The sequence below is a fragment of the Sinohyriopsis cumingii genome, chromosome 2 (genome assembly GCF_028554795.1).
Source record: "Sinohyriopsis cumingii isolate HCF-2022 chromosome 2, ASM2855479v2, whole genome shotgun sequence".
Taxonomy (NCBI): domain Eukaryota; kingdom Metazoa; phylum Mollusca; class Bivalvia; order Unionida; family Unionidae; genus Sinohyriopsis; species Sinohyriopsis cumingii.
This window is the reverse complement of record NC_142962.1, coordinates 79907628-79933392: the sequence shown is the minus strand read 5'-3', so window position 1 is coordinate 79933392 and position 25765 is coordinate 79907628. Positions and strand designations below refer to the sequence as shown.

The following is a 25765-nucleotide window of genomic DNA, read 5'->3' as shown; positions in this document are numbered from 1 at the left end:
TGATGCTTTGTGAAATAACATGAAGATCTAAAACTGTCTTTGTCTGGGCTTAAATCAAAGCCTGAAAATTATTGCTATTATGTAAAATGTTTTAGTTATTTGGGGAAAAATATTATTTTCTCTTACAAAATAACATGAGTGGTTAGCCTCTTTACCACTGTCCTGCAAATTTCCCCTTGTTACATTCAAACAAATTTCCCCTTGTTACATTCAAACAAATTTCCCCTTGTTACATTTCAACAAAATTGTGTAGTGTATCCAAAGTAAATTTCTATGGAAATTTCTCCAAAATGTTCACTTTGTATATCTTTAGTTAGTTTCTCTTTTTCTTCAGGTAGTGAATGGGGCTGTACTCACCCATCAGCAAGTTCCCATGGCTCTGAAGGTTTTCGAAATTTATGATCCATGCAGCCCCCACCAAAAGACCCCCTTCCCATTTTAGGGGCCAGGGATCCACAGGAGTACATCTGTCTGTCTGTGTGTAGTTCCATATCATTGTCACGCAGCTTCTTCACAACACCATAGGTGGCAGGAACTTTGTCCAAACTGCTATATTTCTCAGCATTGGCAGACTGGTCCTTGACTGCATCAAGACCCTCTTTGATCTTTTTCACAATCAAAGCAAAACTATCATCACCTGGAGGAATGGGAATATGTAATAAATTCATTTGAAAGAGAAAATCAAGTGAAACAATAAAAAAATTTTTTGTTACAAACTAAATTATTTAAATATAACCAATAAACTATTTTTCTTTATCACTGGAATATATATATATATATATATATATATATATATATATATATATATATATATATATATATATATAGAGAGAGAGAGAGAGAGAGAGAGAGAGAGAGGATATTTGCTTGAAACGAGTGAATAACTGATATATTTCATCGAGTGGATGAAAAACTCAGTATTTTCACGAATGGCGAAGCCACGAGTGCAAATACTAGAGTTTTTCATCCATGAGATGAAATGTATCCATTATTCACTTGTTCCAAGCAAATATTCTTTTTATTTTATGCTCACATACTTTGGCTACCTAAAGTTTGTGACACAGTGAATTAGCAGATTTCTTACGGTACTGTCAGCTGCTTACCGTACATGTTCTGCTGTGCTATGTGTACCTGCGCACAAAATTAGTTCCACATCAGATTGATAAAAATTAACTGATATTTCCAGAATAACAAACTACAAGTTTCAAGGATAACAAACAATGATTATTAGTAAGAAAACAACCACAAGTGATTGATCAATGTTTTTTTATTAGCGTGCAAGAAAATAATAAAAAAGTTAAACCAAAGTGAAATTGATGAGACGCCATTTTTTAACATTCGAATCGGTGATAATGGTGAGTGAATGAAGTTGAATTTGGCTAAAATAACAAGAGTAAAGGATCATGTAAGAAACTTTAAAACATATATACAGGATCTAGTGGACATTTCAAGTGTATTTTATTCACTGTCTGTGTCACTGAAAATAATATGTCTCCATTTCCTCGACTGTGAAGACACACTCCCGCTGCTCTTTGCATTTTTACCACTGACATACTGTGTAGTCTGTGTTTCGCTTCTTTGCTGAAGGTGTATATGGACGTCGCCGTGAATAATTACATTTGTAAGAATACCCGGGAATTCATGTCCAGGAATTGACTGACATTCTTTTGTAGAGGAGCAGACGGTCGCTGGTGCCATTGGTGGGGCTGTTTCACGTATGGCAGGCTGGAGGACATATGATAATGCAGGTATGTTAGACAAATGTTTGAAATATTTCTACTTTGGGCGGGGTTTAAGTTACTGTAGTTATTTAATGAGTTGATGGTTTTGTGTCCCGATATTTGAACTATTTGATTCGCTGGAATTACTTCATCACTGAGCTTCTGGATGAGGTGTTTCCAAACACTATAAATAGAAAGTGTAAATTGTAAACAGTATAATAACATGTATGTAAGTGGTTTGTACATGCAGGTGTTCATAGCTTAGAGTAGTTTTACATTTTTCTTTACTTACACAGTTTCACCAAAGTAATTGCTATGATACAGGTAAACTGCATTATTACTGTATTTTATTACAACTGTCTTCATATTATGCTAAGGTGCAGATGAGAATTTCAGATTAGCAAAGGTTATCTATGACATTTAGAACTGAACTGAATTACTTTACTTCAATGAGATTGCATCTACTTAAATGTGATGACATTTGCATGTGATAAATAAGTATTTAGAATTTACCTGTAAGGAGTTATACGCTTGTCAGTAGGAGAGAGACCTGTATCAGTCATCATTTTCTTCATGATCCCATATAATTTGTTGATCCCCATTGGTGTCTTTTTGTACAAGCACTGTCCAGGTTTGGGGTTTGCCACATTTATTGAGAGAAAAATGGGACTCTCTGGGACATTCATATCTGCAGGACGCTTGTTTCTATAAAGTTTGTAAAGACCTACAGGGTTTTTCTCAGGGATGTCAGGTATTGCATATGCTCTTGGTTTTGCTAGTCTGAAAAAATAGAATGAATGACTTCATTAGATTTTATTCACTTTTACACATGTACAATCATTTGTCTTAAGGACAAATTAAAAAACTTGATTGATTCAAGGATGATGCATTATTTTCTTTTCAGATCTCTTCAACTCATTCAGCTTTTACAAGGATAATGAACTGAAACCTATGCTTGCTAACATGAGGTTTTTGGGGTACTTTGCTATTTGATTTGAAGTATACCAGGAACTCAATAACCTGCATAGTGTTTAATTGTTACATCAGAGTGACGGAAGAAAATAAAAGGTTATTTTTGTTTTCTAGCAGGTAAAACTTTTCAAACTGGCTTACTTTATACACTAAGCAAATTTCCAGAAATGTATGACATTCATTCTTTTTACATCATGTACTTATTCATGGTAATTCTATGTTTTAATTACTTTAACATTATTCAAAGTATTTGCAAGGATCCATAACATTCAGTACCTTATATTTCTTTCATTCACTCCGGTTCTTGTTTTCGTCTGTCTTTCAGTATTATACACAATATACTCCTGGTTGCTGTCATCTACTTGCAGGGAGATGTCACCCCACCGCAGGTTGTGTGTTTCTTTTCCTGTCCGCATACCAAAGTGCATGGTACAGATGAGCCACATTGAATGCAAAAGAGCAGTTGGATTGTCAGCACCCAGAGTCTTAGCCTCATACATCTTCTGTAGGTCCTGGTCAGAAATTGGGTCTGATGCCCTTGGTTTGTTGCCTTTTCCTAACCTTTTTAGATCCTTCATCTTCATTTTTAGAACAGATCTACTCTTGTCAAATTGAATGTCATTTATTATGGAAACACCATATGATTTTGTGCGTAGATAGCGATCAATTGATGATATCATACCTCTAAGTGATTATGGTTCAAATTCACCACCTCCTTTTTTCCTGACAGATAAGATGAAATGAGAAATGTATTGGTTTAGATCTGTTGGTGGGATAAACTCTGGGAATCTTTGTTTCCCTTCACTCTGAAGAAAAGCAATGAACAATTTAAAGTCACCTTCAGTTTTTTTCTTGGTGTTGATATTTGCCTGTTCTTCCAAGAAAACATCCACATCTTCAGAAGTCACTTTCTTAAATCTGTCATATTTTAAGAAATTTTTTGTCTGTATCATTTGAAAATCTATTTCTTGAAGATTTTCATCATCACTTGTCACATCTGACAGTAATAGTTCTACTGCAATTTCATCAGTACTCAGTTTTTCCATTTTAGTTTTGGTTGCAGACACCACAGAGATGACAATGACATGTACATAAGGAAAAAGTAGTTCACTGACAGAAAATGAAAGGGAGGTAAGTATGTTCTGACCCAAAAAAGTACTTCCTGTAGTGAAAAAATATTGTTATTTTTTCACTACAGTGAAATATCAATATTATTTTAATCAGAAAATCAAGTAATTCACTGCTTAGCATAAAATAAATAAATAAATAAATATATATATATATATATATATATATATATATATATATATATATATATATATATATATATATATATATATATATATATATATATATGCACACATGCAATTGATTTGTAGACATACCTAAAGAACAGTGCTACCTACATGTTGAAAATTTGACAAAACTGGATTAAAAATACCAATATCTAGCAGAGGATGGCATTCTATAATGGACCTTTATTTTGACTTATGTAGCAGGTCAATCTTCCAACTTTCTAAAAGATATATAATTTTGTCATCATTTTGCATACAAAATACTGAACATATATAAAAATAATTTTTTTTAATATTTCTATTTATTCAGCTAAAAATAGCCTTCAAACTGCATTAGATTCAGCAAAATTTTTGTGTAGGTCACATCTGAAACAAAATTAGAGCTTTCATTAAACAGCATTAAAATCAGGCAATAAGATCGTATTTGAACATGATGTCCACATCTCAAACATAATATAATATCGTACTGATTCTCAGTTGATGTGTTGACCAAAAATATAAAAATTAGTAATTGCGCATAATGGAAAACATATTTTAAAAAATTTTCAGTCAAGAAAAGAAATTAAACCCATTTTTTTAAAAACATTTTGGTCAAAGCTTCATCTGAGCATAAAATGCATAGTAAAGATACATACAATACACACATATATACATCATACTGGAGTATGAACTTAGTACTCAAACAAATTGCCAATAAGACTGGAATATGACCTTGGTACTCAACCAAAATGCCAATGACACTGGAATATGACCTTGGTACTCAAAGAACATGCCACATCAGACTGGAATATGGCCTTGGTACTCAAACAAAATGACACATCATACTGGAACATTGCATTGGTTCTCAAACAAAATGTCAGATCATAATGGAGTATGGCTTTGATACTCAGACAAAATGATAAATCATGCTGGAATATGGCTTTGGTACTTAAACAAAATGCCAGATCACAGCAGAATATGGCCATGGTACTCAAACAAACTGCAAGATCATACTGGCAAGTTTACTGATTTCTTTGTTGTGATAGAATGTCTTCTCCAGATATCTTGTGGCGAATGAGGGCAGATTTTTTAAAATTCTTAAACCCTGTCATGAAAGGATTATTCACTTTTGCAGTCTTTGCAATCAAGCGATCAGAAGTCATACCGGTAATCCCAATGGATGTGACATATTCCAGTCAAGGGAATTATTTTCTCCATTTTTCATTAAAGTTAGATCCAGTTACTCTTTTGTGTTCTGCTTCTTTCACTTTCTTCACTAATGATTCTTAGTGCAACACGTTTTAATCTGGAAATCACTTTCTAGTGCAACAAGCATTGAGGTTAAACGTCTAGATGACATCTTGCTCAGCTCGATGGAAATCGTGTGAGAGCTCACAAGATATGGGGAAGCTACTCCATCATAACATTGCCTATGCTAGTCTGGTTCCTTATTTCCTATGTTCCCTGCATTGCACTTTGCTATACGAATAGAGGAGCGCAACGCAGGGAGAAAATAAAGCTGGGAACCAGTTAATGCCTATGCTTGAAGAATACAGGATGCTATCCCTCGTCCAATGCATTGGATAGTAAATAAATCCTGATTGCATTATGTGAATCCTTTGCATCAAAACAACGCACGGAAACAAAATATGTGCATCAATTTTCTCCAGCGTGTGTTCCTGTTGCACAAATGTGCATAATGGGAAACACTGAGCAGTGCTCTAATGATTCCATTTTTGTCACACAGTTCTCTGATAAAACACTTCCTAAGTATCACTGATGACATGAAATATGATCCAAATAAAATATATATATTTTTTTAAATTATCTTAAATGAAACAACTTAATGAAATGGTTTCAGATATATGCAGGTTTCTGCCATACTAAAATAAAAACACTGAGGGTAAGCAATATGACCCTTGACTACATACATTTTCTGCTTTGATCCAACTGTAAAGTACATTCCCACCTCCATGCATCTATGTTACAGATGCAATATTTCATAACTGAAGGGATTCTGAGGCAGGCCTTTTTTGGCCCTTATAGTAAGTAAGCTCCCTCCTCCAGTTCTACAGTATATCAACTAACAAGGCTATGGAAATCAAATACTTTAGATTTGGTTACACAATGAAAATTAGAGATGTAAACTTGCTACCTCTTTAATCCAGCCCTACTAAAACAACAAAAAATGTGTCTTTACTTTTTATCTCATACAGACAAATGATAATATCTCTTTCTAATTACCTCTCCTTTTCACCACTAGTTTTTATATTGAGTGATATACCATTGATGATGCTTGCGTGGTTGGGTGGTTGGGAGGGTTTATAAGTAATGTGATCAGGTAAGTATTCTTGGAGAAGCATAATTTAATTAAAATTTGCTTTCTCCTTCAAATATGTTCCACATGCACATTAACATTAGGAGAACAGGTAATGGTAGGAGGGAATGCTGAGCATCCAACCTATACCTTGGGTATCCTTCTTGGGAAGAAAGACTGGATTCTCTATGTGAATGATAACCTACTCTCCTACTTAAAGCAACACAGCACATGGTCACATGATCAGTCTATTAGGTTAAGAAGATGATAGAAATCTTCTTACCATCAAAATTCATTGGTCAATTCAGCAAAAGCTAAGAGTCCATGTTGGTCTAACTGGGTCTGGTAGTCAGCTTGGCCACAACTATGGGACCTAGCAGATTCAGGACTTTTCTCTGCAAAGGTAAATCCCCAAGATAAAACTCAACAAGGTTAACACTGCATGCCCACCAACAGCTTATATTTTGTCTTGGATTGAAATGCTGCATTTGAATGCAATGCTCGCAGTGATCACTCTTACTGCATGAACTGAAATTCTCATGAGGCGATACTGATCTTTTGAGATGTCAGATATAAACCAACGAAGCCACAAAGATCTAGCTTGGAAGATGATGACCTACTTTCTCACCTTCATAGGGAGAAAGAGTTCTTTGCACATGCCACAACTTGTCTTTGTGAGCTTCAAGTAGTGCTTGAAAGCATGGACAGGATCTTACATGGCTCCTGCTCTCAACTTATCTACAGATGAGAATGAATGTATGATGACTGACTGACTGACTGACTGACCCTGATGGTGACTACTATGCCCGGTTGAGTCACAAGATCACCAAGCCATCCAACATGAATTGAAGAATTGAAAAAAAAATGATAGGTCAGGTTGACTGAAAAGGTTAAGTTGCTCAACCAGCATGCCAAAGCTAAAACTATCAGGAATCATGTTAGTATGATAACAACTTCAGCATGTTCCAGACTAATGGCTCGAATATTTCTGAATTGAGCCATGATAAGATCCAGGACAGATTGCCACTGAAACATGGTGAGTTATTTTGGGCTATTCAAGTCAATATTGGCTAGCAGGTCTGAAAGGTCTTTATCATGAACAATGTCTTCTGCCATGAAGCTTGAATCTGTCAGATATCATGGAGCAATAGCCTTTGATGGTAGTAGAACCAGACAAATTCAGCTAGCTGAGGGATTCAGGCACTCAAAGGGACCATATTACTGATTCAACACTAGTCCCTGAAAACATGCCCCTTTCCCTCATAAGCCTTCAGAGTGGAAGGTCTTCCTGCTCTTGAGCTTCTCTCCATAATCAAAGGTCTGAATTTTTTTCTCCTGCAAGGCGGTTCTGACAAAGAGCCGTGAAAGAAACAACAGTCCATACAGGGGAGTAACAATTGCAACCATGGTTGTCTGAAGAGATTTAATTTGGCTGTAATATTAGGAATATCACTAGATTGAGTAGATCATTGACCCAGGACTTGTCTCATTGGAGAGGGGCTATCAGAATTATCTTGCAATTCTGACCATCTATATTCCGTATTATTTTCAGTACTAAGAACATTTCGGGGGTAGACAGATGCCCATAACCCCTTTTGGGTCCTGAACCTGTGAGACAATTTGGTCCATTTGTGGTTCCACCTTGTTGCAAAAAGTGGATCATCAGATACCCCCTTACTGGGGAGAATGTTGGCCAGGACAATGAGTCTTCCTGGAATGTGTATGATTAGTATGTTGATCTGAAGTTGGCAGCCAATAAGGAAGAAACTGCCGAACCTATGCATGCTGGGCCCCACCCACCCATTTGTGGCAAGTCATCATTATGGAGCTGAATAAAAAATAAGGACTTCTCAGTCTGTCTTTCTGAAAGGTATTTATGAAGTTTTTATATGAAGGTAGATGTGAAGAGTCAGTTCCCCAGTCCCCATTTACTGCTGACTATATTCAAAGTCCAGCAACAAGTGGACTCCCCAGCAATATGTACAGGCATCTGTACAGAAGAATTCCTGTTATGAGTCTACTGTTCTTGTGAAACTGACACAGGAATGATTGTACTTCATTTGTGATATTGACATTTTGCCTGAGTGGAGTTGCAAAGGGCAACATTGAGCCAGCCAAGTTATTTGTAATATTTAAATGAAAAAGGCAGTCTATTGGTACCAAATACACTGCTGCATTGGATGACCAGACAAATTTCAAGAACTCTTTTGCTGAAATTTCCATTCTTTTGGAAACAAATTAATGAGTTTGACAATCAGTATGATGTAGACATTAAGGTGACATGCAATACTGAGACTGTTTATAACCTCCATACCCAAGTGGTCAAAACACTGGGACGGGTGAAGGTCAGGTTTCTCCCTATTTAAGAGATCCATAAGACACAAGGTTCAAGAGAAAACAACTTTCTAGTGATTCTAGAGGAGACTGTCCAGTTATGCTGCTGTTGCCATAGAGAAAATTGACTGAAACATTATGTGGTAAAGACCAAGGAGTTGATATTTAGAATGAATAGAAGGACTCAAAATTGGAACAATTGGCACAGTAAGCAAACCAAAGAAACTTTAGTTATGTGAATAGGGACATGAAAGTAGAGGTCAAGGCTCTATAGAGTCATACTGATCTCACCATCTCTATCTTGAACCATGGCAGAAGAACAAATTCATTGAGGCAACTTCGGTCTATTGACCTCAACATGCCATTGGCCATTTGGTACAGATCAGGAATGAAAGAGAACCCAGGAATGTGGTTTTCATACAATCATCACTGACCACAACAGTTAATGAGTGACTATATCTCCTGCTGAAGAATTTCATCCTTCTCCCAGTCTGCTGGCACATATCTCTTAAGGGGAGAAGAATAAAGAGGGGGTGAAATAAAAACATTTTGGAAGCCCCTCTGAAATGACTTGAATCACTCATTCATTTTGTGCCAATAAGCTGATCCAATGTGATCAAAACAGTAAGAGTCTGTCACCCAAAGGCAGACTGTCTGCAGGTAGAGGGGGTGTTAAATCAACTGCAAGAGACAGAGGATTGTGGGTGGATAAGTGCCTCCATGACTGGTTCAGCTGTTGTCTGCAAGGCATGCTGTTTGGCTGAGTTCCTCCACCCTCACAGTCAAAAATCACCAATGGGGCCAAACCTAACTTCAACAACATGGAAAAAATGTTATGAACCCACTCTGATGTGGCAAGATTTTTAAACAAATCCACATTATAAAAATTGGAGTCAGACAATGTAACCACCAGTAAATTTTTTACTTAATGCCAGTAGTTCAGTACGATAGGTGGTGGAATGCATCTTGTACCAGACTGTTAATGGACTGCTTCCATTTCAGGATAAATACTTTCCCTGTGGCAATTACACAATGCCATCATATCTATATAATTCATTGCCAATACCCTGCACTGAATAATGAAGCCAGCTCTGTCAGTTGATTTGTCATACCGATGTGGATGGCTGTTTCACAGGGAGCATGGCCAGCATGATTACCTACCAGCTGGAAGGCGGTCTGGTTGGTGCTGGTGGGCATGGCCGGACAGAAGGATCTATCACTAAAATCCCCATCATAATGTGCCTGAGTAGTAATATGCGAGCTGAAAAGGATGGATCTATCACTATGATCTCTGTAAGAAACTGTAACTATATAACCGTAGGCATCCTAAGATGGACATATCTAGTATTAAGATCTCCGTAATAGAAGAGATATGTAGCCATAGACCTGGAGAGATAGAGAAACCTATCATTAATATTCCTGTAATGGTAATAGTATGTAGCCAAAGGAATATCAGTACAGAAAATCTATCATTAAAATCTCAGCAAAAGTAGAGATATGAAGCCGTAGACCGGTGGGATTTATGGATTTAACACTAAGATCTCACCATAATTCTAGCTGTAGGCATGTTAAGACAGACAAATCTATCACCAAGATTTCTGTAACTGTAGAGAAATGAAGCCATAGACATGTCAAGAAGGATGAATCTATCACAAAGATTCCCATAATTGTAACTGTATGAAATCATAGGCATGTTAGAACAAAAAAATCTATCTTTATGATCTCTGTACATATCGAAAGATGAAGACATAGGCCTGGCGACATGGAAGGATCTTTCAGTAAGATTGAGATGGCCAGACTGGCTGGACAGTCAGCTCAAGTGACTGCATTGTTGTTACCATCTTTCTTTGCCTTGGCTGACTTCTGCAAAACTGTAGTCTATGCATTCTCAGACCTTACAGTGCACATACTGCATGGTACTGGCAAAGTACAATTTGTTCGCAAGGCATGATTCATACATGACTTCCTTAGCCTTGAACTTGCTGAATTTATTACACTTCATTGATAGGTTTCACTGAAACAACAAGATGAAACAAAACAACAAAAAAACATAAATTAATGATGCAGTGTGTCAATAAGTCACTAAAACAACACCCATTACTAACAGGGTGAGCAAATAATAGTGTGAACAGCAATAATGTGAACAGCAACATGCAATAACAATAGCATGTTGTACAATGTGGTCTAAAAATTCTGAGAAAAAGTATGAGAAAGTGCAAGAATTTCACACAATTAAACAAATATTTACCACCTGTTTAGGAATGAATATTAACCCAAATAAATGGAAAATCTTGTAATGATGGTTCAAATTTAACACAAATTTGACTTTGGATTCCTGGGAAGTTTCTCATGTAATGTTGGGGACAGAAGCAGAGTTTAAAAACTAATGACAACTGGTGATGGCAAAAGGATGTAAAAGTTAAGAATTATTGCCCTTTGAGTATATGAGCTATGGGCTGATTTATTTAAACATACATGGTACCCAGAGAAGGCACCTTTTTAAAAAATATATGCCAGGGTCCTCTGTTTACTCAGAGTTCATATGAAAATGATAAAAAGTTCTAAATTGCATTCATGGGTGACTATCCCACATTAAAAGTGCCTCCCCTGGATACCAAGTATATTTTACTGGAACAGCCCTTATACACAAAAGACGAATTTTCATCTTTTTATTAGGGCTATATTTGGGAGGTAACATTACAGGGAGACCTGTTTATGGCAAATTACCAAAATTAAATTCTGTGCAGCAGATGAGTTCTTAAGGAATCTGGTCCATTTAGACAGAATCTGCTTAATTATTTAAAAAGAGAATGTTCACATATTAAAGCAGATAAAAGACAATTCTGGATTTATTTTAAGAACTTATGGAGTAAACATCAAAAGAGTTCTCTAAACCAAAGATTATTTTTCCACTTACCATAAGCCTTCACCACATTTGAAAGAGCCAATGCAGCACCCTGTCTGACAGAGGGGATATTGTCCTGTAGATTTTTGAAGAAAAGAGGGTACAGTGCTGGAATGGTTGTCCTAAATGACAGAAAAATAATCAATGCAGGCATTAAAAGTTCAAAGAGAATGGTTTCTGATTTCTTCTGCATTACAAAATGTAAAGAGACAACAAGACTGACTTTAATGTTTAAGACCATTCATATGAAAAACAGAAACTCTGACAAAAATTCACTGGCCTTGAACTCAGAGCAACAAGTATTTTTACTCTTGTTTACAGCTTGTGAGACCTACTGACAACAGACAATATAAACAGACAAAATATAAAAAAATAGACACTACAGGCAACAGTCAATATAAACAAAAGATAATATAAACAGAAGATAATATAAACAGACAATATAAACAAAAGACAATTTAAACAACAGACATCATAAACAATAGACCATTTTTACTTAATGACAGTGTTTCATATTACAAATAAAAAACATTGAAGAAGCTGTTAACCAATTACAACACTTTTGTAACAATTAACATTAAAGATATAACTAAAATTTCAATTTAACAATCAAGGTTAGTACTAATTTAAATAAAAGAATAAATGCGCATGAAGGAATTTCATATCTAAAATGACACGAAGAAATTTATTATATACAAAGATTAACAATTAGAGTTAATGAAGTATAAATTACATACAGAAAGAAAACACACAGGGCACATATATTTCTCTAGTAAGAAAATGGTCCCTATAAGTTTACATGTGTAATAAAATATCACTCTCTCTAGATAACAGTTCCTAGCACTGCTACTGGTCACAGCTAACGAGACAAGAAAGAAATTAGTAAGGGTGACTGATGTGGCCAAATGATTTATTACAATTGATGTTTATTATATTTTTACTATTTAACCATGATGCAAACGTTACTTGAGATAAATCTTTCAAAAAACATGATGATTTACATGAGCGACAATAATTTCTCCAGAATTTTCACTGGATTTCTGTTGGGGTAGGTTGGGGATTTTCAATTTTTAAGGGGAGAGGGGCAGTTTTTATGAGAAAAGTATCTAGGAATAGTCCCACAATAGTTATGTTTCAACAAATGTGTGATAAAAAAATAACATTTAATAAATACAGTTAAAAAGTATACTTGTTTATCTTCATTATCAATGCAGCTGCAGCAATATGTGCTTTGACCATTTAGTAACTGCTTGATTATGACATCTAGAAATGAAGCACATACATTATCTGGCAGAGCTTTGTTGATATTAATGAATGTTACATGGCAAGTCAACTGTGAGTGAATTTAGCAAGCTCGCTCATTTTAAAGTGACTCCACACAAAGCAGAAAACAATGTTTTGTTGAAATGGGTGACAATGATGGTTATATATGTGTACAGACCTGGATTCATCTGGGAAACACACAACAAAATTTCCACAGGCAATACATGCAGCTGAAACAATAAAAATTTCTGAAGGTAAGTTAAATGAATAATAATTGAACAAAGTGAAGATTTAGGTCAGTACAATCACACATACAATCACTCACCAGAGTTAATCAGCAAAAATGCTGGGTAAATGTTTGAATGACAGAGAGGAATAAGAGAGTAATGTAATCAAAGTCATTATATGCAATTATTTTAGACCAGGAAATGAACCTTTTGTAATGCCTTATAATAATTTTAATAATATAAAGAAGAAGAATTTCTCTACTTGCACAAATTTTACCTGCATTATCCATTTCTGTATTCTTGCCTAAAGATGCATACATGCAAAAGTAGTCACACAGTTTGTGTTTTTTTTGACAGTTTTTGTTTTAGTTCCTTCAGACATGAATGAACTGTGCCAGGGTTGAGGAACTCCAAGATCAACATTTTCCAATACACAAGTACATACTGTATGCAACACATGTAGACATTTCACCAGTCCAAGAGAGCAAAATAAGAGAGAAAGTATAAACAAATTGCAGAAATTTATTGGGTTTGTATTGTTTGTAAATTGTTTCTCAAAATTACAAGGGTTTCATGAAATACTGTATCATCCTTGAAACATGTGATATTCTTCCACTGTAATAATAATAATAATAATGAGGACTTTGCATAGCGCCTAATCTTTAGAAGCTCTAAGTGCTTTACAACATTAGACCACACCTATAAGATAAAAAACATATAATGATATGATTACAAAAACAAACACCATGAAATTAGAAAACATATAATAAAAAAAAAACATGCTGAAAATATTTAAGGTAGGAAACATTATTAGGTCTTTAAGTCTGTTCTTGCAGTCGAAATAAGTGAGTTCTGAGAGCCCTCTTGAATGGGATCACGGTGTCTTTGTGTCTAAGTTCAGTGGGCAATTCATTCCATGTTGCTATGAGAAAGAACGCTGTCCATATGACTTTGTTTTCATAGTGGGAATAATGAGTATACGATTGTCAGAAGAGGAGCGTAAGTATCTTGCTGGTGTGTACACATGGGTGAGGTCAGATAGGTATGTTGGACTAGAGTCCGACAGTGAAACATAGCACAGAGAACAAATTTTGTGTTTGATTCTGGATCGAATGGATAGCCAGTGTAGGGTACAGAGCAGCGGGGAGGTGTGCTCTGATCGTGGTACTCTAAATATGATCTGAGCAGCTGTGTTTTCAACTTTTTGAAGTTTCTGGAGCAGATATTGAGATGAACCAGACAGAATTGAGTTACAATAGTCCAGTCTTGAAAGTACTAATGCACACACAAGTGTTTTAGTGGCATCAACTGAAAGATATTTGCGAATTGAGCTGATGCGTCTCAGCTCAAGATATGCAGCCTTGCATATGTTCATGATATGTTGGTGCAATGTGAGAGTACTGTCTAGAGTAACACCTAGGTTTCATACTGATTGTGTGAATTTAATGTTGGTGTTGCTGATATTTATTGTTTGAGGTAAAGGATGTGAATGAGAATGTCTTTGTGTTGTGATCAGAATGGCGTCAGTTTTATTATCATTCATCTGCAGCTTGTTACAAGTCATCCATGATTTCACATCAGAAATGCACATCTCTACACCTTGGATGGTAGCATCAACTTCAGTTGGGTGGCTAGATTTGTATATTTGGGTGTCATCAGCGTACAATTGGTGAGACACTGGATGATGATCTATGACACTTGAGAGCGACTGAGTGTATAGAATGAAGAGAACAGGTCCAAGAACAGACCCGTGTGGAACACCACAACACAGATCAACTGGGCTGGAGTGTATTCCATTTGCAGATACAATTTGTGTCCTGTTGACCAAGTAGGACTTGAACCACAGTAAGGCTGTATCATGAATGCCAAATACATGCTGGAGACGGTGAAGTAATATATCAAGGTCTATTATGTCAAATGCTGCAGACAGATCAAGGAAGGTGAGGACTGTAATCTTTCCGCTATCCAACACAGAGAGAATGTCATTAACTACTTTTAGAAGAGTAGTTTCAGTACTGTGGCAAGGGCGATATGCAGATTGTACATTGATAAAAAAGACTGTTTGAATTTAGATGAGATACAAGCTGGGATAGAACAACATTTTCTAGGATTTTTTATATGAATGGGAGATTAGAAACTGGGCGGTAGTTCTTTAAATCATTATGGTTTAGTGTTGGTTTCTTCAGCAGAGGCTTTACAATGGCAGTTTTGAAAAATGATGGAAATTCCACGGATGAGAGTGAGGTATTAATAACATCAGTTAGTGAAGGCAATACTGGATCTAAGCACTCAAGCAGCAGTGATGTTGGAATTGGATCAAGTTCACATGACTTTGGTGCACTCTTCATCAGGAATGTACGTACGAAATCCATAGAAACAGGTTCAAATGCTGCTAATGGTTGCCACACAAATTCTGTATCCCAACTGTATGGTGACGACGAGTCAAATGAAATTGTGGTGTCAAGCTTATCTCTAATGGTTTGTACTTTGTCACAGAAGAAATTTGCAAACATGTCTGGAAGGTCAACTGGAGAGAAGGTAGTTGGAAGTGGTGTAGATCTGAGGCCATTCTGATCACAACACAAAGACATTCTCATTCACATCCTTTACCTCAAACAATAAATATCAGCAACACCAACATTAAATTCACACAATCAGTACGAAACCTTGGTGTTACTCTGGACAGTACTCTCACATTGCACCAACATTGTTCCTTGACATTAGCTTGTTTGTAATCTCGAAGAGCTCTTTGCAGCTGGAACTTTCCATGATCTTAGTAGTGTAGTGGGCTGATTTCACTGCATGGACTATATTTGTGACAGTCTTCTTAGTGGCTTCATAGATTTGCTTATTAATAGTGAGTCTGGTGGAAAGCCAAAGCCTCTCAGCTTTACAGCGGTCTCTTCTAGCAGTGCAAAGCTGGTCCCTAACACTGCTATACCACTGAGAACACTTTTGAATTGATACTCTGCACTTGGTAGCTGGGGCATGTTTGTCGAGCAGTGAACACAGGAAGTTATCGAGTTGTTCTGCTGTAGGAGGTAAGCAAGTTGTTAGGTTTGCTTAGATGTCATGCATTAGTTTGGTTCTATTTATCATATAGAGGTTTCTCTTAGTAGCAGATAAAGGTGGAGGGTTAGGGACTGATACGTCAAGATGGCATATAATGCAGAGGTGATCTGATGCAAGGTCATGGGATAACAGGGAGGACCGTAGAATGTTATCATCAGGTCTATCAAGAATTCAGTCTAAAATGTGACCATGTTTATGGGTGGGTTGGTTAACTGACTGTTTGAGATTGAAAACATCAATGGAATCTATGAGTTTTCATGTGTTTGGGTTTCTGGGGCAGTCAAAGTAAAAGTTGAAATCTCCAATAATCAGGCTGCCACCTATCGAATTTCCATAGTCCAGGAGATTCGGAAACTGCTCCAAAAAGAGAGATTCAGCCAGTTTGTTTTTTCTACTAGGAGGAGGGCGGTATAGGCAGAAAAAATGGACTAACCTTTGCTCCAGTGTGAGTGTGGTTTGGACTAGTTCAAACGATGTGTGGTCGACATTGAATGTTGTGGTGTGTTTAAGATGTAATTGATTTGAAATAAATCAACAGAAAAAAAGCAGATATGATTTGACATCACATACATGATAACATCACAACAACAATTCCAGATTGTGATATGCTAATCAAAATGCTTTTGTGACGTTATATATAATTTATGAATAAATAGAGTTAAACAGTTTTATTAATATTTGTATTATGTACAATGCACATCTAAAACAATAACAAAGAGGTGAAAAAAATTAAAATATACATCTCATGTTGCCACACATTTTAACAAGAGTTCCCATATTTTGCAAGATTTCTCCTTTCAACCTATTGTTGTAGCTGATTCTAAGATGGAACATCTGCTAAAGGAAAACTATTGGATTTACCATCTTAATACGGTGAATCCAAAAGGTCTGAATTCCAAAACACTGTACAACATTCATTAATCAATTTTTTTTAAAATTATGTCCCCTGTTTACAATTAGTTAAGAATATTTTTATATTATTCTAATTTAAAGAATAACTTAACTAGGGAAAGTTTAAACTAATATCATAAAAATAAGTTTACTAATTAATTCTCAATATAATATGATTAATTATTTATAAAATACTTGATTATAAGTATTATGCACACCATAATTTTTTATTATATAAATTGAATTCTGGTGAAATGTTGAACATTTGTCAATAATGTATATATATATATATATATATATATATATATATATATATATATATATATATATATATATATATATATATATATATATATTTCAATGTGCACTGTACATAATACAAATATTAATAAAACTGTTCATCTCTTTTTATTCATAAACTTTTAAGATAGTTATCAATAGAGATATATGTTCCTTTAAGATCCAGTTTTATGTATTTTTATGTATTAAAATATAATTAATCTGTGTTGTATATGCATATTTCCATGTCAATTATTTGCTAAAGAATAAGACAATTAGGTTAAATCTATGATGTCATCTTGTTTATATTACTGATCACTTAGAAACAGAATATATTTAATGACATAAGCAATGATATTGAATTCAGTTTGAATTTAGTCTGATGAAGCAATAAAGTGAAACTGGTCACTCATTCTACGTGTTGCTGTTGTTTATTATATATATATATATATAGAGAGAGAGAGAGAGAGAGAGAGGTATTTACTTCTATGTTAATAACTGATATATGTGATATATTTCATCATGTCGTACCATGGTATCACAAGATGAAATATATCTGGTATTAATATAAGAAAAGAAAATTTTCTTTTTATTAAATATTCAGCCTGCTCCAGAATCGAAGTTTAGAAGAGTAAATTCACTCTTCAGCACAACACATTAACCCCCACCCCCTTTTCATAAATTCATCTCACTTTCATAGCTTGTTCATGTAAATCTATGTGACTTAAGAAAGTGGAAGGATTGGGTTGAACTAATCTGTCACAGTAAATTATATTTTTGAAATTTTCTAAACTGTTTGACCCAATGTGAAAATAACACAAGTCTGATTAAGCACTGCATCACAGCAGGTTTGTTGTCAAGGAAGCAAGGGAAATAATTTAAGAAATATGCGATTGGCATTTGGTCAAATTACTTTTTTCAAAGATTAATTTCCATGTCTGAAATTTAAGGCTATTTCTATTTATTTGTTCTAGCTCACAAAGTACTCATTTTTCTTCTCGCAGGTAAAACTTTTTGTAGGCACACACAATCACCCATCACATGGCATGATGTGAAGTTTTATATTTTCAAATGCGAAAACATACGGATATATTTTTCATGTGAAAATATAAGGATATATTTTTCACATGTGAAAATATAGGAATGAAAAAATATGAAAATTATTTTGCCAAAAAGTCTCTATATTTCAAAGGTGTGAGGAGCAGTTGGTATATTGACCTAAATAACTGACAGGTGGTTAGGTACCAAGGTACATTGACAGGCAGACAGAAAGTGGTAAGTGATTTAGATTTTTAACATAGCTGTAAAAGATGTTCAGTCATATCGCAAACATGTCTGCAGTGTGGTAGTTTATAGTGATGTCTAAGACTGGGACATTATGTCCCACCCAGTCACATTTTTATCCTGACAACAGGCCTACCAGTCCTAACACTAACCTCATAATACTGAGTGCCAAACAAGGCAGCTGCAAATACCATTTTATAAGTCTTTGGTGTGACACGGCCATACACTGAACCCACACCCTCAAACATTTGAGGTGGACACTCTAACCACTTACTAGGTTACTGGAGCAGTCTACAGACAGACAGAGATATAGACAGAGAGATAGATACAAAGGTAGATAATTATTTACCATCTCTGACAGGCCAGCTGTCATCATTAAAACAAATCAGCAGTGCCTCCAAAAGTGTTGGAATATACTTATGAACAGTTTCCTTGGATACCTGAAAAAGAGAACAGTTTCATTCTAACTTTGTAATAACAAGCAAATTCATGGAATTCATTTTACCGTTATGTATATCTATATTATCTGTAACTACAGGTGCATGATTTTATCTCATTGTTATAATTTTTTTCATTGCTGCAAATTATACAGAATACATTTAGTTAGTTTTGCCAACATGACCTGAATCTGTTACGGGTATAGTATTGCATACAGTCTATAAAACAGACAATTATTAATAATAATCTTAATCAAAAGACTTATGGATTAATTTCTCAGTGGCTGATGGAGTTTCAATATTCCTAGAATAATTCTGTAACTTTCCATTGGTTGGGCTAAGTCACAAGAATAGGCCATTTAGATCCAAAAATGAGTAGTTTATTCTGTCAGGTGGTGTCTATTGCAAAATACAGTCAAAATAGACAGTGGATATATAGAGAGAACTGAGCAATCAAATTCATTCCAATTTCGGAGTCATTCACATTTCTTGTGTTCCTGTTGTAAGTCTGCAGAAGATTTTATGTTGTACTTAGATATTATTCAAGAAGAAAAACATTTGTTTGGACTCTTCAGTGGAAATGGAGAGTGCTAATTATTTGAATTATAATATTATTCAACAACTGTTGTAAATTATTCAAAGGAAATCTGGACAACGCCATCTTGACAATGTCATGAATCTTGGAGGACCAATACACTTCTGGTTTTGAAACTTATAAGGAACTTTTCATTCATTGAGGGCTATTCCATTTAAACATACCACTATCCTACGGATGGCAAAATAAAAAACTTCCATGCATGGTCATCAGTGAACAATAATCATTTCTGTGCTATGTCATATCAAAAGAAAAAAATGCTTCTATCGGTGGTGCCTATTTTATTTTAACCCGTTACCTCATGCAAGCGCCTTTGGATGCCTCTATTCCATTCGCATGAAAGTGCCTTTTGATGCCTGCTGTAAACATCAGCCATTTTAAGCGGGTTTTCGTAGTGCCACCTTTGGGAGAAACCCCCTATTAGATACTACATTCATTTTTGCAAATGATCATTACATCAGATCATATGATCACTGTTTATGCTCTGGTCGAAATCTGCTATTTAAAGCAACAGGGTCATATTCTCCACTCTCCAAAATGGAGGTCGCAGATTTCGTTCAGTACTTAGGAAGTTTTCATGATTAGAATCACAACTATGAAAGCTTCAATAACTTAGGTAAAGGCGCTGATATTGATGTAGGCAGCAATTAGTTTTTATAAATTATCAAATTCAGATTACTTAGTGATGTAGACCTGGACAAAAAAAACTTGTAAATTTTGAGGATTCCATTTTTTGCATTGCATTAGCATATTAAATGGGCACAATCATGGTCATGTCGAGCGAAAGAATGGGTAAATGGTCTGGCATTCCGTAAATTTAGAAATACTACGTAAAAGTTTCAATAGGCGTATGAAGTCGAGTGCCTGGGCTAAACATCGGTACCAAATGTATTATGCTATGCGCAGTTAAGCTTAAAATATCAGCATTGATTCTTCAATAGGTAGCGTGAGAAGGCAGAAAAGTGTCTTCTTTGTAGTATTTTATACTGCATGTATAACTGATAATTAAAATGTAAGCAACTATGTGCGCCCCTGTAACTCTTTGCTGAATGTACGCGATTTGGTCACACCAATCGTAACTAATCAACTATCTCTGTATCAACTAGGGAAAATTGGCGAAGTGATCCAAATGGTTGCATTACATGACTTATGGAAGTTAGGCTGTCATACATTTTTCACTTATGGGTTTATTAATATTTATGACTGTGTGCCCATTTTATCTGTTGATTGTTACTGTCTACCGACTCCAATTTTTTTTTACAGTAATACCTCAAACATTTGCGAGGTTAGGTTCCAGAACCAGTCGTGGATCAGGAGCAATTGCGAATGTTTGGTACAAGTCACTAAAAATGCTAATAAATGCTTATTTCTAGGGTTTAAACCCTAAATATGACCCAAATCATGCTCCCAAAGCACTTTAATATCATTTAAAAGTTAGCTTAATACATTACCCTTAAAAAGAGAAATAAATGGTTGACGTAAAAATAGAGTACAGTATCGCCTAATGGGTATTTGCCACACTAGCGCATTTACAGTATGGTACATGTATACTAATATTACCCCTATACTAATTCATTGGCTGCCGTTTTCTTTTGCACTCACAGTAAGGTAAAACCAAGTAACGAATGGGACTGTAAACTTAATGACTGACGTTTTCTTTGTCATTGGCAGGAAGGTAAACTAGGTAAACTTCATATGTCACAGAAGTCATATAACGAAGGTACAATTCAATAAAATAAAGAAAACATGTACGTAGAGGGTACCAATGAAAATTTCGCGAATCCATGAATTCGCGAATCCAGAAACGCAAATGCACGAGGTATTACTGTAGTCACTTTATTAAAAGTTTCGACTTGTACATATTTAAAATTTCTGTCCATTAATACAGAATGAAAATACTTCATGTCAATATAAATGAAATCTTACTGTTTCTGTATATGCAGTTTTCTTTGCCCGATCTTTCATATTGACCAGGGATAAAATGGGAGGGATATAAAATTAACTGGCTCATGACCCTAGGTGTTACTATGCCATAACTTGTCTGCTGAGTTACTTTATTAAAAACCTCATTTGTTGAGTTACTTTATTAAAAACCTTGACTTGTCACCATGGAAATGGGTTGAATGTAAAATTGTCTTCAGTAATAAATCATCTATATATCTATCGATCTATTTATATATCTATCTAGATAAAGATATACATATATATATATATACATAGATATAGATATATATATATATATATATATATATATATATATATATATATATATATATATATGAATGAAGTATTTATGTTTCTATTTATTCTGTTTTCTTTGCCAAATCTTTCGTCTTGAGATAGAATCGGAGGGACATCATCATATAGTTCTTGGTGATGAAAAGGTAAATGAAACTGAAGAGACTGATTGTTGCTCAACAAGTATATTTTTTAAGTGGTTGTCCAATCAGATAAGTTTCAAGAAAAAAGTAAATGTTGAGGCATTTTCTAAAAATCATTGTATACTTGGTTCTTATTAAGCATATTGGTGTGCTCATTTTATCTCATTGTCTGAACTCATAGTCGATAGATTTCTTTGTAGATATGTTAGGATATTCACTCTGATCGACATGGATCAAACATTCTATTCAGAGTTTAACTAAAAGCAAAACTACAAAGAAAGCTGAAGATAGTGTTAGTTTGGAAAAACTCCATTGAGCGTCCAAATATTGACCCTTATCCCTTATCCTACAGTATTTTAACAATGAGCAGTTATATCTTTAAAACTGGATCAATCTGTTAATGGCTTATAGTGGCATTTTGGAAAATTTATTGACTGAGCTGAAAGGTGTAAAAGGTGTGATATGAGACATGTGTCATCTTTATATAAGATAATTCAAGCTGCATGTTCACAGTCTGTTGGGGATGATTTTCCATGTTTACTGAAAACAAAAGGCATCTTGTGGTTTTAATATTTCTTTAATCCCTTCATCTAAAATACTTATTACCTTGTCTAACTTGAAAATAATTTTTGAAATTTACATGTATGGCCCTGCTATCAAATTTCATATATAATTTCTGGGTACTATTATTTAGGTGCTTATAAACAGATTGATTGTAAACCATGTAAATACTGGGTTTTTAATCCAAATTAACCGTCAAGACAATGTTTCATGCTTAAACCTGAAAACCACAAATACCCAGTTGATAAAAAATGAACAACTCATTTCATTATTACTATTCACAAAATGTTTTATATTTATCATATTATCTTTAATTATAAATATTAATTAGATCCATTACATTTTATTTCTGACCATTAAGTTTAATAATTCAAGTTACCAATATATAATTCACTTCTATAAAAATAATTTGTATGCATGGTCATGAATTTCCGAAATTTGCTTCTACGCATAGGCATGGGTCACCAAAATCCACTTCTATGACTGGTGGTGGTATGGAAAAAAATCACTTCTATGGGTGGTCACCCATTTTTGAATGTACCTCCCCCCCAGGGGTATATTTAAATGGAATAATCTTAGGACTTTCATAGACCTTTACAAGAATTATTCTGGATTCACATCATAACACTGTTAAGTTCCTCATATTTTCATTAGATCTTTGATAATTAAATTCTTTGTTAAGTTTTACCAAGTGTGTTAGTTTTGCTTCTTTCTGTTACTTAGATTGTGACCAAAGAGTTGTAACATATTTTGAACAGGCCATATCTGAATGTTTAAAAAACAGTTTGAAGGAGAAAAAATAGATCACTGTGATTTATTTTTGTGTCATGCCAAATTAAACTAATCAATTTGGTGGATGATTGTTTTCTTTTGGCTTTGACTGACAAATTCAGCTTGATTTCATGTAATGGCTTACACTGCCATAATTTTGCCTAACAATGACTTTTTTCATTAATTATAAAATCTCCCAAAATATTGCAACCAAATAAAACCTTTACATTCCAGTTAACATTTGTAGGAATAACTTAACACTTTAATATGTGCTGATTTCTTACAAAAACAAAAATAATCTTTTTTTCTACATGAGAGATGTTTTTTCTGATACTGAAAAGTATTTAAATAATGAATCAATGACCAATCATTGGTTTGTTTTTTAAAATCAATGGTTGACTCTAAAATATGATTAACGCCAATATTACTTATTTTGGGGTATGGGAAATTAAAATTTTTAAATGTTAATGCAGAGTAAAGTAGCAGAAAGAGATACTGTTAAGTTGGTACAGAAAAGACAAGATATGTCAGTAAACAAATTCTTGAAATTTAAATGCAACTTTAAAACAATTGGGAGATAACGCTAAAAAATCTAATCTGCCAAAATCAAACCATACAAGGTGCACCAGCTCTTATCATGATAGAAATGTTTACCAAATTTTATCAAAATAATTCAAAACATTCTGGAGATGTTAACCACACAAGAGTGTGATGGATGAATGAAGACAATTGGTAATAAAAGTGGAGATAACTCTTAAATGCTGATCAAGCAGACTTCATTTTTTAAAGAACACAATTACTCAGAATATACACAAATCTAATTATATATGATTTTAAATTTAACCTTAGCGCCTAGTTCTGCAATACAAGCACAAGCTGCCTCTCTGACAGCATGGTTATCTGCCCCTGTAGCTTGAACATAGTAGTCAACCTGTAATAAAGAAATTAATAATAATAATAATAATAATAATACCATTCATTATTAATCCTGGGTAAATTAATTAGAGATGGTTTGATGTCAGTCATGCATCAGTATATCGCAGTATTCTCTCTATCAATACAGACTCAAACAATCAATAATGGATGAGGTAGAATGAAACATGAAACAAAATTTCTTGTTGCCTTTTTTTAATCAGGCATGATTTTGGCTGTTTGTAAGAAAAAGTTGAAAATCAACAAGGGGCTTGTGGAATGGAAGTCCTTACAAAGCAGACCATACAATATGAGTGCATAAAATGTGCTCCAAGTGGCCCTTTTTGAAACAATTTTTTTTTACAAAGTTTTTGCTTCATTCCCCTCCCCCAAAACCAGTTGAAAATAAAGCAACAGAAACTTACCCATGTTTCAAAACAGTACCCGAGAAATTTCACAATATTCACTGTCACATCTACTTGTTCTCTAATAATATCATTGCTTAAGTTATTACGCACACACGTCAGTGTTACACAGTAATTCAGACACTATCACTGTAATTTTTGCTTCAAAGTTTCAATTTGTCTGTATGCAGCTTCTTTTGGAGAGGGTGCTCAAAGCTCTTCCAGCCATGACTGGAGTAATTCACATCTTTTTAGCAGATATGTGAAAAGCATTAGTCCTCAGGCTTTTAGTTTACTCATGAACTGACCAATAATGTTCCACTCTTTCATATTTCCACAAATTTTTTGAGCCTTCATCCATATTTTTGGTTATGGTCACTGTCAACAATTTGAGATGCCATGATTGACAAGCATGCTTCTTTCTTTCTTTCTATTTTTGAAAAAGTTTTCGTTACATGAAGATTCACTGGAGTAGAATATTCCATTCAAACATAATAGTTCTCACAATGATCATCAGTTAAATTAAATGCAGAATGAATAACTGTTTTTATATCATTAAATTACTGTAGACTGTTATTTCAAAATGTATTGGAGATGATAAAAACTTGTAAGTCAGATTCAAGCCAGGAGAAATGTGGATTCTACTTTAAAATGGGAACAAATCATCAACTCTTTATCAATTCCACTTTACAAAGAACTTTAGTCGATTTGTGACAGCAGTCATTATTCCTCTACAGAATCAATGTATTTTTCAAGCAATGCCATATGCACCTTTTGATTCAAGTAAATAATTTTTTCCATTTCAGTATTGTCTGAGTTTGTATAACTACCCTACAGAGTTTATAACTTCTCATAAATTGCATTAAACATAACTGTAGTGTATATAAAAATATATGAGGGAAAAAAATTGAAAAATGGTGTGTTTGCTTATTCCATTAATTCAGCCTAACCAAAAATAGCTTTCTGCAATGATCAGTTAAGTATTCATGGAGACTACAATAAAATTTCCTTTTTTGGGGGTCAAATTCATTATCTGATCACATTACTGTTTGGAGAAATGGCACAAGGAGGAGGAAATGTATAAGCATCCAACCTCTCTTAGAGTCATCCTTTGGAATGATAAGAAACCACTCTTCCAATGAGAGGAAGCAAAACCAGGGGACAT

General features: G+C 34.5%; 1 protein-coding gene and 1 pseudogene across 3 annotated transcripts in view; both read right to left on the bottom strand.

The window, feature by feature from the left end:
• Positions 1-25765, bottom strand: part of LOC149805258 (uncharacterized) — a 115120-nt gene that overhangs the window by 47931 nt on the left and 41424 nt on the right. For both annotated transcript variants that reach the window (XR_016418413.1, XM_089948910.1), the window contains exons 8-12: positions 24129-24215; positions 18889-18979; positions 12965-13016; positions 11536-11645; positions 358-637 (exon numbers count right to left, since the gene is read on the bottom strand). Coding sequence is in view for 1 of the 2 variants with exons in the window: in XM_089948910.1 (XP_089805036.1) it covers positions 358-637; positions 11536-11645; positions 12965-13016; positions 18889-18979; positions 24129-24215 (620 nt within the window). In the remaining variant the exon portion in view is untranslated. The remainder of the gene's footprint in view (positions 1-357; positions 638-11535; positions 11646-12964; positions 13017-18888; positions 18980-24128; positions 24216-25765) is intronic.
• Positions 1459-3895, bottom strand: LOC149805259 (uncharacterized; annotated as a pseudogene). The gene is made up of 3 exons (XR_016419888.1): positions 2970-3895; positions 2235-2501; positions 1459-1905 (listed from the first exon to the last, which is right to left on the bottom strand). The product of XR_016419888.1 is annotated as an uncharacterized LOC149805259 (transcript).